Source organism: Spinacia oleracea, chromosome 2 (assembly GCF_020520425.1).
Source record: "Spinacia oleracea cultivar Varoflay chromosome 2, BTI_SOV_V1, whole genome shotgun sequence".
In the NCBI taxonomy this organism is placed as follows: domain Eukaryota; kingdom Viridiplantae; phylum Streptophyta; class Magnoliopsida; order Caryophyllales; family Amaranthaceae; genus Spinacia; species Spinacia oleracea.
In genome coordinates, this window is record NC_079488.1 from 6,160,743 (window position 1) to 6,175,455 (window position 14,713).

The window sequence follows — 14,713 nt, forward strand, 5'->3', positions numbered from 1 at the left end:
TTCAAAAAAAAAAAAAATTAATTAGTCACATACTCATTTTATTCTCGAATATTAGTCCCTTTGGGAATGACACTATTTATAATTGAAGAGAATCTTCTATTTTTTTTTTCAATACATACTTCAAAACATATTCATGTGAGATCTTATTTTGTTCGTCTTAATGTGTAGTTTAACGATATCAATTTTTTTTATTTTTCTAACATACGTATTTGAAGGTATTTACATTTAAACATTGAATCGAAACGAGTTGAAAAGTCAACACAAGACTAATATTTAAAAATGAAGGGAGTAATAATAGTGATTTATATTTGACTAATTGAGTTTCTGAACTAATCCATTTTCTTCAATCTTCATACGTTTGAATGATTGAATCTATTAAAATATGAGTATGGTCGCCTTCCATACTCTCTCCCATGCCTTGTGAGTTTGTGATCGATTATTGTTTCAGCTGGAAATTAAAATGATTTCTAAGGTTTTATGTTATTTTTAAGTACACAAACTTATACTCCGTATATATTTCATCAGTTTGAAAATACTTGTAACGTTGGTCACTTTTACGCATGTCAATGCACAATTTTGATCGTTAATATCTTAAATTCTTTTCAAGCAAACATTATAAAAAGTTGATATTTTGAATGTACGTATTTAGACGAATCTAACAAGATCCACATGGGAATGTTTTATCGGACACATAAATCACCAATAATAATCAAAGTAGAATATGTAATTAGTGTAAAAAGTCCAAACGTTATGACTATTTCTAAACGGATGAAGTATGATGGTGCTACATATAAGATCGACTTTTTACCAAATAATTGTACCGTACTGGCCAGTGGTCACATCAACAATTTTGCAATTTTTTTTGAAATTCATTCCCTCCATTTTGTTAGAGCCGATAAAAGCGGACCCAACCCACCAACCCAACCCAATAATAAAGGGATGGGTCAAGATTTTCAACCCGTTTAATTAAATGGGTCAACCCAACTCAACCAGTTTAACTAAATGGGTAACCGAAAACAGCTTGCCTAACCTGTTTAAGTTCAAGCAATAATATAGATATGTAAAATGTTATCCGAAAGATTTTTATTTCTCATTTGTGTCCTTGAACAAATACATAATGGAATATTAGTTTTTTCTATGAGATTTGCCTCAAAAAATTCACCTAGCAATTATATAGTCAAGCCAATTTACACTTAAAAGATGAAAAAAGACTTAAACGGATCAACTTCAGGTTAACCCGTTTATAGCCGGGTTGTAATGGGTTGAGAATGTCAACCTTTTTAAATAAAAAGGTCGGATTGGGTCGGAAAAATCTCAACCCGTTTATAAATGAATAGACCTGATTACGGCCCAACCCAACTCAACCATTGCCAGCTCTATTTTTTTTAACGCATCACTTGTCTTTTGTGGATTTTGTTTTTTATTGCATCATTTTTACAATTTGGTAGTTTTCTACCATATTTTATTGTTTCTCTTTTTTATTAATCTCTACTCAAAATATTTTATTGTTTTTCTCTTCCATATCCTCCACTTAAATAATTTTAAAAAAATTCGACATCTTTCACATGCTATCACTATCATGATTTCCATTATTGTTTATCTTTAAATTTTCATTTATCCACTTATATTATTTAAATTGAGCGATTTCCTTCAATATTGCATAAAGATCCAATAATATCCAAAATACGTTACTTTTTAAGTTAATTCCCACCACACCGTCCACGTCAGCAAGGGAGAAAGAGAAGTAATTTTTTTTTCGGTTCAGCGTTGAACCGCCATCTGAGATAGCGGTTTCGTTTTAAAGCAAACCGTCATCTCAGATGGCGGTTCAATGCTATCTTAGATAGCGGTTTGCTTTAAAACAAAACCGTTATCTCATATAGCGGTTTGCTTTAAAACATTACTGGCGTACGGTAAGTTTTTGTTTGGAAGCTCACTGTAAGTTTTGATTTAGGGAATATATAAACCGCTATCTCAGATAGAGGTTTACATAAACCGCTATCTCAGATAGCGGTTTACATAAACCGCTACCTGAGATAACGGTTTAGTGACGCTTTGTTTTAAAAAAATCGGTTTTAATGCGGACGTGGACGGTATGGTGGGAATTAAGTTAGAAAGTGGCGCATTTTAGGAATTTGACGTTCTTTACACAATATTGGAGGAAATCGCTCATTTAAATTCCGTAATATTTTTGCATGAGCTTATTAAAAATGTGTGCCTATACAAATGACGCATTTAAAAAAAAAAAAAACCAAAGACAAGTTCACAAGTTTACAATGCAATATCACATTGCTACATACAGTAGTGACAAAGTATTCCCCTTGTGTCCTCAAAGGACAAATATTGTTGTCCTTTCTGGCTAATAATGCTAATAAGGATCTCTTAGTTTTATAACCGACATTTTTTTTAAAAGTATAATCACAATTTTGTAATTGTTCCGACAAACACGTTACAATTACCAAAAAACTTAGTAAAAATTACCTCAATATACAATAAATTTATCGTACACCTTGTGTATTAGAGGTCTTTCAGACTTAATTTCACATACTTCGTATTTTCTACGTTTTTGAGTTGTATCGTATGTTTGAACTGTAACGTAACACACCGTTTATGTAAATAAGATACAACCTGACCAATAATGTACAAAACTAAGACTTTGGCAAACGTTGTGATTGTCACAATTAGTAATTTGTATAGTCACAAAGCCTCCCATATACATTATACACCATACTATACACAACTTTTCTTGATCACAAACTATAGTATTTTCTTACCAGAAACCATGTTTTAAGCTAATTAACCTGCTCACTGTTGGGTCTGTTGTTAGCTGCAAGGCTTGCAACTCTTTTCTCTTCTTCGACTTGCTCGATTAAAACTTGAATTTCTGCTTCAGTAAGGCCTTCCAATCGTTTCTGCAAAATGAAAAGGATAATACATTAAAGAATAAAGGGATTATATGCTGATGAACCTGGTTATAGACGGTGCAACAAAAATAAACCAACTAGTATAAGAATATATGGAGTACTCTGTAAAAATAACCTAACTATCAAACTTTGTTAAAAACAACTGCATTAGATAGAGATGCAAGCAGTGACTGGAAAAAGAATCTCGCGCAATGGATCTCTGTTTCTGTTCGACTTATTTTTGACAAAATAAGTTCAGATAAGTTCAGTTAAATTCAGATAATACTTCCTCCAATTTTTAATACTTGCAACGTTGGTAACTTTCACGAATGCCTATGCAAAACTTTGATCATTAATATCTTTAATTTTATTTAAGCAAAAATTATAAAAAGTTAATATTTTGAAAATACAAATTGAGACGAATCTAACAAGATTCTGCATGATTATGTTTTATCTTACGTATAAGTCACCAATAATAGTCAAAATAGAATATGTGAATAGTGTAAAATACCCCAAACGTTGCGAGTATTAAAAATCGGAGGAAGTATAAGTTTAGAAAACATTCAGACATTTTCACACACAAATAAGTTTATTTCGGACAAAATGACAAAATAAGTATTTTCAGATAAAATGAGTTCAGTTAAGGCTCCGTTCTATTGGACTTATTTTGACCGAACTTATATTATTTGAACTTATCTAAACTTAACTGAACTGATCTTAACTTATTTTATCTGAAAAAATACTTATTTTGTCTGAAATAAACTTATTTGTGTGTGAAAATGTCTGAAAAAAACTTATTTTTGCTGAACTTATTATATTATATGAACTTATCTGAACTTATATGAACAAATAAGTCGAACAAAACAGAATAGAGCTTAAGTTCATATAAGTTCAGACAAAATAAGTCGAATAGTAACCAAAAAAAAAAAGGTGTTTAAATCAAGGGCACTTTGCTTCGTAATCTTGTTTTAAGGAAGAAGGTGATCTGCTGGAGTTAAACATATCATATTGGACATTACATGGTTTACTTACAAGTGAGCCAGAAAGAGACAGAATGTTTATTAGAGACATCAATGCTTAGGAACTGAACAAGAAAGAAAGGATAAGAGGTCCCAAAGAGGTACTTGTATTAAGTTGGTACTTATCTTTCTCACACTTACAGATATAATTAGGGTAGGGCTACAATTAGATCACAATTAAGAAAGTGAAGGCCTGTCTAATTCACGAACAGATACGGACTTTCAGAGTAGCAACTAAGAATTGTATCATATCAAGAAAGAACCCTGAATGACCAGACCTTAAGGTCTGAAATTGTCCACATCTGAAGACGGCGTGTATATGATATATAACGACCAAATTATTGAAGGTGTTGTTTGGTCGACATGAAAAATCATAGGTGATGTTTGGTTAACATGAAAAACCATGGGAAATATGATTTCCTAGGAAATGGACGATTGTAGAATTGTTTGGTTGACAAAAACATAAGATGTCACACTTTTTGGGAATTTCCACTTCCTACAAAATGGAGGAAGTTGCTTACCTAGGTTCCCCTAGGTAAGTTGAACATCACATGGGAAGTAAATTCTCATGTTTAACCAAACAACATCACGCAATTCCTAGGAAATGCTTATGCATGGGAAAACTTCTTCTTAGGAAGTTCTACTTCCCACGATCAACCAAACGACCCCATAGAAAGTGTAGTTTTCTAGGAAGTGGAAGGTTGTAGTGTTGTTTGGTTTGCGAAAACATGGGAAGTCACACCTCCTAGGAACTTCTACTTCCCATGAAATGGAGGAAGTTGCTCTAAAAAGGAGGAAGTTGCTTACCTAGGCCCCCTAGGTAAGTGGAACTTCCCATGGGAAGTTACTTCTAATGTTCAACCAAACAACATTTAGTACTTCCTAGGAAATGTTAATACATGGGAAAATCTTATTCCTAGGAACTTTATCAACCAAACATTACCTAATATGTCTTCTAATGGCTGTTACTAAACTTTCCTCAAGATAACAATGTTTTCTGACTATCATATTTTCATTTTTCACATTGGTTTTCTTATAAATCACTGATGTGGAAAAGGACTAGGACTAGAGAGTGGTTTAGGGAATTTCACAAGACTAATCATGGTCCTAAAATATCATAGGTGGGATCCTTTATATAATCATGAAATCATCCAAAAATGGAAGCCAAAGCGAGAAAGAACTGCACGATAAGGTGATCTAATCCAAAGGATGTTCCGGCTCTATGCCAGGAGTCCAGGAACCACAAAAATAATTATTTCTAATAATTCAAATGTGGGATTAATATTGGATAGAAGGATTGGCCTTGCTTCAGAAAAAGACGCGGAAATTCAAGAAAGGTTAACATAGCATAACTGCATAAAGCCTACCTCCATCACTTTGCCCTCGTAGTCTCGCAACTGCTTAGCGTATGTCATGTCTTTACTTGCAACCCGAATCATATAGGACGAAATCCATCCAACTGTCATGCCTAAGACTACAAGTAGCTGAACCACATTTCCTGCTTGTAATGGATCAACTCCAACAAACTGCGCAGAACACAATTGTGAGACAAATTTATAAGACCATAACATAAGCTAATAACTTACTGATGTAACAAATTTGTACAAAGAACTAAAACTAGATATATTGATCTTGTTTTCTATCTTTGGCCTTTTATTATTAACTGGGTTATGCTCAGATCAACTTCCTTCCGGGTACAATTCACAGGTCACCCTTTTCATCAAAAAAAGTTGGTTTTGGGTCAGTCATTCTGGTTAGGTTAACTTTCTTAGACAGATTTACATACAACTAATTAACTTTGTATGTAGAAAGAATATCTTCAATTGCAACAGAAATCTCAAAAGTCAAAACATTTGAGAAGAAAATATACAATGGATTCCTTAGTAGAATGCGCAAAGTTGCAAACCAACAATGAAATGAAAATCTTATGGAATTAATCAAAGGTTAGGATACCTCCAATCCACTCTTCAATCCCACTCCAAAAGCAGTTACTCCTAACCCAATCAGCAGCACATCCTTCCTGCTGTACCCAAAAGGCACCTGGTAATTGAGCATTTTAACACAACTTTTCCGTCAGATAGCAAAAAGAAATGTACATGATAGTTCAAAAATTGATTCATGGAACACTTCTAAAATATCTCCAGCAAAAAAAAAAAAAAAAAAAAAAAACTTGCAACGCAGGATATGTTCAGAATCTTATGTCAGAGACTTATCATACCATTAGCTTTCCACTTTACCATTGTTGAATTTGTGAACTCACGTTTTAGGAGTGCAACAATTTTTTTTGTATTTTTTAATAAAAATACAGATACATATTTTATCCACTAACACCCCTACCTTTTGCATACTTGGGGAAAGACTTCACATAGCCGGAAAATGATGTTGCAGTTGACTAACTTTCAAGAATGAAGTTATAAAAGAGCGAAGTTTTCCGCCTAATAGAAGTGAATTTTTGCCCCCAAACTTCCTAATGGGTTGAAACTCAAAAGATATATTTTTTTTTCTTTTAAAACAACCAACAATTGTATCTTTTTTTTCATTGGGACTTGGGAAATACCAACAAACTCAAAAGTTAATAGCGCCATGCGATATATTCTCCATCCATTCTCCAACGTTTTTGCAATTGATAAGTGAGGAATTTCAGTATTCAAGTATGATATATCAGATATATCTTCTGCCTGGATAAGTGAGGAATTTCAGCATTTAAGTACAGGATGATCTATCAGATATATCTTCCAAGTTCTAGCTTTTGAGACTCTGGTATAAGTGCTCGTAAAATTCAGGTTTTCTGAGTTGACACCCTCTTCACTTTGTAAATTATCTCAAATACATGGTGTATGTGACTTATTTCTATTTAAGTATCTATAACCATATACAAAAATAATTGTGACAAAATCATTGCATAATGAGTACTTTATTCCAGAAGAAATATATTAATCTATAAGTAAAATAACCAAACACAATCTACATCAATAGGAGGTAGGCACACAAATAATCAATGACAGTTCATCGTCCTTTGGTAAAGGTAAATTACATTCTTTTAGAATCTTTAATAGATGAACGATATAAAGAGGAAAATTACATTTTTTTAATCTCCTTATCAGAGGTGGTCTGAGTGTGTGACATACCCAAACTTGTATTGAATCACAAATTGGGACGACTCTTTGTATTAGTTAGAATAAGTAGGTTGATAGAAGTGCCCTTCGCACTGAAACATGGATTCTAGATGTTGGATTGTACATTGCATACTAATTTGATTCATGATTCAAAATACAATACAGGGAAATGGAATATTATAATACTAAACACGGGCTATTAAGATATCGGAAAGTCCATGTGATGTGTTACTCCTTACTATTTGCCGTCCAGCAATAATTTAATTTTCTCTCTCTAAATACGTCATAGATGGCTACATTGAAGGACAACATTTTATCCTTTCAAGTCTATAACCAGTATACAACACTCACGGATAAAATCCCTCCATTCTTTCAAGTCTCGTCCCTATGTTATTAGTTGTTAATATTTCCACCCTACGATTATTTCTTCTTACTCCAAAATCGTTGTAGACTACAACTTTTTCATAGATTAACCTTTTGCTTTTTTAAGGCACACTCATAAAGACAACCCTATGTTGTGTTGCTTATTTCCAAGCCTTAAATACGGTGCCCACTGGCGTTGGTTCACTAGTCAAGGTTATCCGATGACTTTGCAAAGTTAAGTGTGCTACGAAAATGGCTATGTAAGGAAACTTGTAAACAGGTAAGTAAGAGTGTTTGAGAAAGGTTTTTGTATTGGTTGATAGTGATTATAAATGCGTTGGTTGGTTGTACCCGCTACACAAATGAATGGGGCAACCTATTAATAGGAACCCAAGTCCCTATAACTTCTACTCTAGAATATTCTACACTGATCTTTACAAGGAAAACCCTACAACTCTATAGAATGTTCTCAACTCCAAAGGAATTTATACATACAAGGAGGCTTCTAGAGAACTCCCTAAAATTTGTACAAAGGATTCTAGAGTGTTCCATTACCTAGAACCTACAAAAAACAACCAAGCTAGAATGCCTAAGAACCTCGTAGAACATTCTAGTACCATACGAGCCAAACCGGATTGACCTGCCGCAAACCATGACTTTCTAGGCTGATGAGGAAAATCTGGCCCAACCATCAACTTCATTGGGCCAAAACTGGTAGGGACCCGAGTTACAGCTCTAACGGACTTTATTTGGTCCCCAAACCATCTCATTTTTACGTAATTACGTTATTGTCACGTGGGTGTTCACTAGTAATTTTTCCCCTATTTAAAATAATCCTCTATAGGGGGTGGGCGCTCTTGATAGTTGTTGCTTACTGCCCTGTTGCTATGATGTTGCCTATGCGACCAGTGCCATCGCCCATGGTATGCACATGATGCACTTTGTTGCCTAGACGACCCACACGGGCCATTTTCCGATGGTGCCCAGCGACCTTGCTGTCACCCTTGGCGGTGCACTGCGTTGCCTAGCGATGCTCATTGCCTTGCATGACGTTGCATGCGATGGCGTGGGAGGTCATACGTGACACCTCACTAGAATTTTAAAAAAATCCTTCCATTCTTTCTAATTTCATCCTCGTTTATGCTCCCTCCGTATAAAATTAATTGGTGCACTTTCCATAATCAGCCGTATTTTATTAATTGATGCACTTTCTATTTATGGAAGTTTTTTCCCTTATTTATATTTCTTTCTTATCCTAAGTACCTCACTATTAATATTTTATCATTTGTTACTTATCTTTTCTTTTCTTTAAATATTTTAATGGGGCTTACTATTTACCGCCCCACATTACTCAAAACCGCCCTAATATTTTACCTATATAACCCTCTTTATTTACCCCTTTATTTTTAACATTTACCATTACCATTTATTTTTTTACCGCTTCCCCCACATCACTGCCGGAGCACCACCGCCGGACCACCACTGCCGGAGCGCCGCCACCGGAGCACCACCGCAGCCGGAGCACCACCTCCTGCCGGAGCACCACCGCCGGTGACTGTAGCCCGGAGCACCGCCGCCGGAACCCACTTCCAACACCACGCCGACCACCACAATGCGAAACAACTTTTACATGGCCGAGACTACCGGAGGAAATTCAAATTCACAAGAGGTATTTTTTTTTTCCGGAAAAAAATTTAATGGACTTATGCAATTCTAGCTCCGACCATGGTACAGACTTATGAGTTTTAAGTCTGTACCATGGTACAGACTTATGCAATTCTAGCTCCAACTATGGTACAGACTTATGAAATTCTAGCTCCAACCATGGACGGAGCTAAAACTTCATAAGTCTATACCATGGATGGAACTAGAAATTCATAAGTCCGTTAAATTTTAAGTTTTTTATTTGTTGTTTAATTTGGTTAAATTTTTCCGAAAAAAACATTAGTGACTTATGCATTTTAAGTTTGTACCATGGTACAGACTTATGAATTTTAAGCTCGTCCCATGGCTGGGGCTTACAATGCATAAGTCTACACCATGGTGTGGGCTTACGATACATAAGTCTGTTAACTCACAAGATTTTTTTTAAAATTTTTGTGTACTTAAAACAATTCATAAACTTATGCAATTCTAGCTCCGACCATGGTACAGACTTATGCATTTTAAGTTTGTACCATGGGACAGACTTATGTGTTTTAAGCTCATACCATGGCAGGAGCTTAAACTGCATAAGTCTACACCATGGTTTGAGCTTAAAATGCATAAGTCCCTACCATGGTATAAGCTTAAACTGCATAAGTTTGTGTCATTAAAATAAAATTAGTATTTTTCTTATATATTGATTATAAAAATTACTTTGTTTAAAGATTTTTTTTTTTTTTAAATGGGCAGGTTCCGTTGCTAGATTTTGGAAGCGATGGTATTAATTATAATCCAAAATTCGTAACTTCTGAAATATTTTCGAGTGATGATGCTGCTGTTGAGTGGGCTAGAAACATTGCTATTAGCAATGGTTTTAAGCTTGTGAAGTCCTCATGGAAACGAGGAGAATTGTACTTGAGATGTAACCGCGGTGAAAGAAATAGAGGCAAAGGAAGAAATTTGGAAACTGCGGAACGACCAAACACGAAAACTCAAGCATGTGGTTGCAAGTTTTTGATTAAGGTGGCACCATGCAAAGATGGTGAAGGTTGGAATATTGTTTTGGGTCCTGAACAACATGGTATCCACAACCATGAATTAATTACATATCGAGAGGGCAATCGGCAGATGAGCGGCCTTAGTCTAGGCGCAAAGCAACTTGTTCGTGATATGTCTTCCGCTCAAGCAAGGCCAAATGTCATATTGGCGGCTGTCCAAGAACAATTCCCTGAGGAGAACCCCAATAGAAGACACATCTACAATTTTAGAGATCGGATGAGGAGGAATGATGCAGAAGGAAGAGATAGTATAAGTCAATTTCTTCATCTTGCTAAAGAGAGTGATTACTTGCACTACATTAGGGAGGAGGCTCATGTCGTGACACACGCATTCATGGCACACCCTACATCGGTGAAATTGTTACGCACATATCCATGGGTCATTGGCATGGATTCTACGTACAAGACGAATATATACAAGATGCCATTCCTTGAAATTTGTGGGGTTACACCGTGTAACAAGAATTTTCTCATTGCATATGCATTCATGAAGGACGAGACTGCTGAAAGCTACGGGTGGGTGTTAGATAAACTAAGGTTGTTGCTTGGTAATGAGGTACATCCAACAGCAATTGTGACAGATCGTGAGTTAGGTACATCCAACACCCCTTTAATTCTAAAGAATTCGCAAAAAACAACAGAAAAAACCAGATAGCAATACAAAAATGAAATTCACAAATTGCAATACAGAAATATCATTGATTTGAACAAAAAAACCCAATTGAATTCGTAAGAAACAACATAAAAAACCCAATTGCAATACAGAAATCAAATTCACATAATCAATTTGAACAAAAAATCCCAACAAAAAACGCAGCATCTATTTGAGCAAAAAACCCAGCAAATTCGCTTCACCCAATTGACCCAATTGAACAATTAAAATCAGACTTACAATAGGTTGTGCAAGCCTCTTCCTCGCCGGTTTTTTCACTCCCTTTGCCGCCGGTTGCTTGGCTCTCGTCGCCGGCGGTTCTTTTCTTACCTTCGCAGGATTTCGGCGACCCGTCATTTGATTCTACCGGTATTGCTGCTGCTAGATCCAAAGGAAAGTCGGCCGTGAGCTACTGTTTCTTGCCCCGTCGTCGTCGCTGGATTGTTCGTCGGAAAGTTGGTCGGGTTGTTGGCTGCGAGAAGAAGAGCAACAGGAAAGGGGGTGGTTGGCTGCTGCGAGAAGAAGAGCAACAGGAAAGGGGGTGGTTGGCTGCTGCGAGAAGAAGAGCAACAGGAAAGGGGGTGGTTGGCTGCTGCGAGAAGAAGAGCAACAGGAAAAGGGGTGGTCGGCGTTGAGTGAAGAAGAGCAACAGGAAAGGGGTGGTGGGCAAGAAAAAACGGAAGTTGCAGTTCGCCGGCGACAGGTGCTGCGACCCTGCCGTGGTCGGCGTTGAGTGAAGTTGAGTTTGTGGTGGTGGTTGGATTTTCTCTCTCCTAGATGGATAATCTGAAAGTTGAAAATCAGATTTGGGAAGTAAGGGTATTAAGGGGGAAAAGTGGAAAATATTGGGGCGGTTTTGAGTAATGTAGGGCGGCTTTTAGCGCTCCACTATTTTAATACCCCTGAGTCTTTTATTACAATTGTTTATTCTCCATTTACCCCACATATCTCTTGTTGTAATAAAATTAACTCACATTCATTAAAATTCGTGTCTTTCAAAGTGCACTAATTAATTCTATACCGATGGAGTAGTTTACTTCTATTGTAGAAGGAGTGCCCTTGTACTTGTTTTCTTCCAAACAGAATGTGGAACCAAAAAGAGAGACAACAACCATAACGCTGAAGTTCAAACATTGGCCACAATTTTCCAACTAACTTGAAGCTAAACAGGCATACCCAGAAGACATTAAACTAGAAATGACACTCCTTTTTCCCTCTCATGTCCCAATGTAATAGCAATTTCATCACAAAGATGAGTTGATGGAAGGAAATGCTAATTTAAAGCTGGAAAATGTTGAATCTCCCCACTACATGCTATCGAATAGACGCTAAAAGTAAAAAAAAAAATACTAATCATGTTTGTTTATTGAGAGGGAAAACTATGGAAAAATAAATTTCTGGAAGTATATGGAAATTCTCATAATTTTGGGACTAAGGCTTTGTTGTTGTTGTTGTTGTATATGGAAATTCTCATAAATAGTTATAACTAGATTAGATCCCGTGCATGCATGGATATTGTAAAATTATTTGACCAACTTTATAACATGTTTGACTGAAATATTTTTTATCAAATTATTATTATGTGCCATATATGATTTTCATAATTTATAAACAAATATATTTTTTCCATACATACAGTTAATTAAAAAGGAAAGAAAATATGAAAATAAATGAAGTAAATTATTTTTAGGAAAATGAATTTTGACGGAAAAACTTTGCATCAGGAAGTGACACATGTCACTCTTGGTGTCTATTTTAGTATAATATAATAGATAGATTGAATCATTTAGTTTTCCATAGTTTTTCCACCAAAACCAATGGGAAAACTGTGGAAAACTAATTATACATTTCAACGATTTCCCCATTAAACTAACCAAACAATAGAAAACTAGGTAAATCATTTTACTTTTCAATAGTTTTACTAATTAAACAATATTATTAATTTTCATAGTTTTACTTTTCCACATATTTCCATGGTTTTAATTTTCCATAGATTTTACCTCTAGTCAATTCCCAAACACACTGTAAAGTAACATTTCCGGAAATATATCCCTTAAGGCTACATTTAATAAAAAAGTTTTCTTGTTAACAACCTTTCAATATCGTGCTACCAGACGGGCCATAAAAGTAAAATTAATAATCCCTTACTCCCTAAAATACTGCCCCATTTGACTTTTCACGCATCACGGTATCCAAGATATGACTTAAAATGTAAATACCTTTGGTTCTACCCACGTGAAAATTATAAAAAGTTGATATTCCGAAAACATATATTGAATGAATCTAATTTAACAAGACTCACGTGATAATATTACTTCTTAAAGACTAATGAGAATTCATGGTCAAAGTTTTAAAAGTTTAACCCAAAATATCACAAGAGGGCAATATTTGAGGGACGGATGGACCATCCGTTCCTTACCTTTTTCCTATTTGAAATCTGGACACTATTTACAATGGAAGATAATCTTTAGAATTATGTCTAACATATAAGAAAAAATATAATAGTCACGTTGGAATCTTGTTTGATTTGTTTCGATAATTACTTCAACAATATGAAAATATTATAATTTTTAACAATACGTGGTTAGAGATATTAATGATAGAAATTGTGAGTGTGCCAAAGGGAGGAACATTTAGGAAAAGAGGTAGTAGTATATTGACATGAACTTGCCTTAGTTTGACTAGAAGACTCTTCCAAAGTATCATTTGAGCTAGAACTACCACCACTGCATCTTGTAACCAGAAATCTACTACGCAGCAATCTCTTATTACTGCAACATATCTTCTTCAAACTTGCATCTTTTTTGTCCAATATCTGAGAATTAATCCCAACTACCACAAAACAAAACAAAAACCTAATTAATGTTAAAATCATATAATTGAAATTATAGGCAGTCCAAAAATTTAACAATAAAAATGCCACTATATTCAAAATTAACAAACCAAAGAAGAAGGAAATTACAATACCTTTGGAGAAAGAATGATGAGAAGAAGAAGAATTGATAGTAGGGATAAATGTTGTTCCCCTGTAATCAAAATTAAATTGTTGAAGGTTTGCAATTGCAGCTGTCATTTTTAGAGCTTCTGCGCAATTTCGAAATTGAGGTAAAAATGTCGGAGAACAATTTCAAGAGTGTGAACTGTGAAGAACTAATTAGCGAGCGAAGAGAGGGAAGAAGGTGAAATGATTGGTGTAATTTGGTTTGGAAGGACGAAAAACCGCCACGCTGTACTTTTGTCTGTGGATTACCTCTTTGCAAATTGCAAGTGCTTGATTAGAGCATCAATAGTGGTGCTATCTCTTATTTCCCACTCTTAGTCTCTCTCCTCATCCACCTCATTATCACTCTTATTAAGAGTTAGCTATTAAAAATTCCAAGAAATACACTAACTCTTATACACTACCTCTTATTTAATTTTTTCACATTTTAAATTTACTTTTATAACAAAAATGCAAAAATTTAAGCATGATATCCCACAATGTGCCACCTCAACCCCCTCTTATTTTCTAAGAGCTACCTCTTATTTAGAGGAAGTCTCCATCAACCTCTAAATAAGAGTAAGCTAAGAGTTACCTTGTTTTTCCTAAGAGGTAGCTCTTAACATTTCTCTCTCCTTAAGAGGGGCTAAGAGTCATCTATAATTGATGCTCTTAGAGCATCAATTATAAGGTAACTCTTATTTGCCCCCTCTTAGTCCCTTCTCTCATCCACATCACCACCATCTCTTAAATAATAAATAATAAATAATAAATAACTAAAGAATAAATAATAATAAATAATAAATAACTAAAGAATAAATAATAATAAATAACTAAAGAATAAATAATAATTAATAACTAAATAACTATATAATAAATAATAATAATAATAATAATAAGTAATATAATAATATAAATATGAATATAAATAATAATTAATATAATAATATTATAATATAAATAATAAGTAATACAATA

General features: G+C 34.7%; 1 protein-coding gene across 1 annotated transcript; it reads right to left on the minus strand.

Annotated features, from left to right (window-relative positions):
* Nucleotides 1–2,583: 2,583 nt before the first annotated feature.
* LOC110803185 (uncharacterized) lies at nt 2,584–13,980 on the minus strand. The gene is made up of 5 exons (XM_056836426.1): nt 13,723–13,980; nt 13,427–13,587; nt 5,876–5,962; nt 5,290–5,448; nt 2,584–2,912 (listed from the first exon to the last, which is right to left on the minus strand). Exons 1-5 carry the CDS (start codon nt 13,826–13,828, stop codon nt 2,793–2,795), a joined length of 633 nt encoding a protein of 210 aa, XP_056692404.1. The 5' UTR covers nt 13,829–13,980; the 3' UTR covers nt 2,584–2,792.
* Nucleotides 13,981–14,713: the final 733 nt, after the last annotated feature.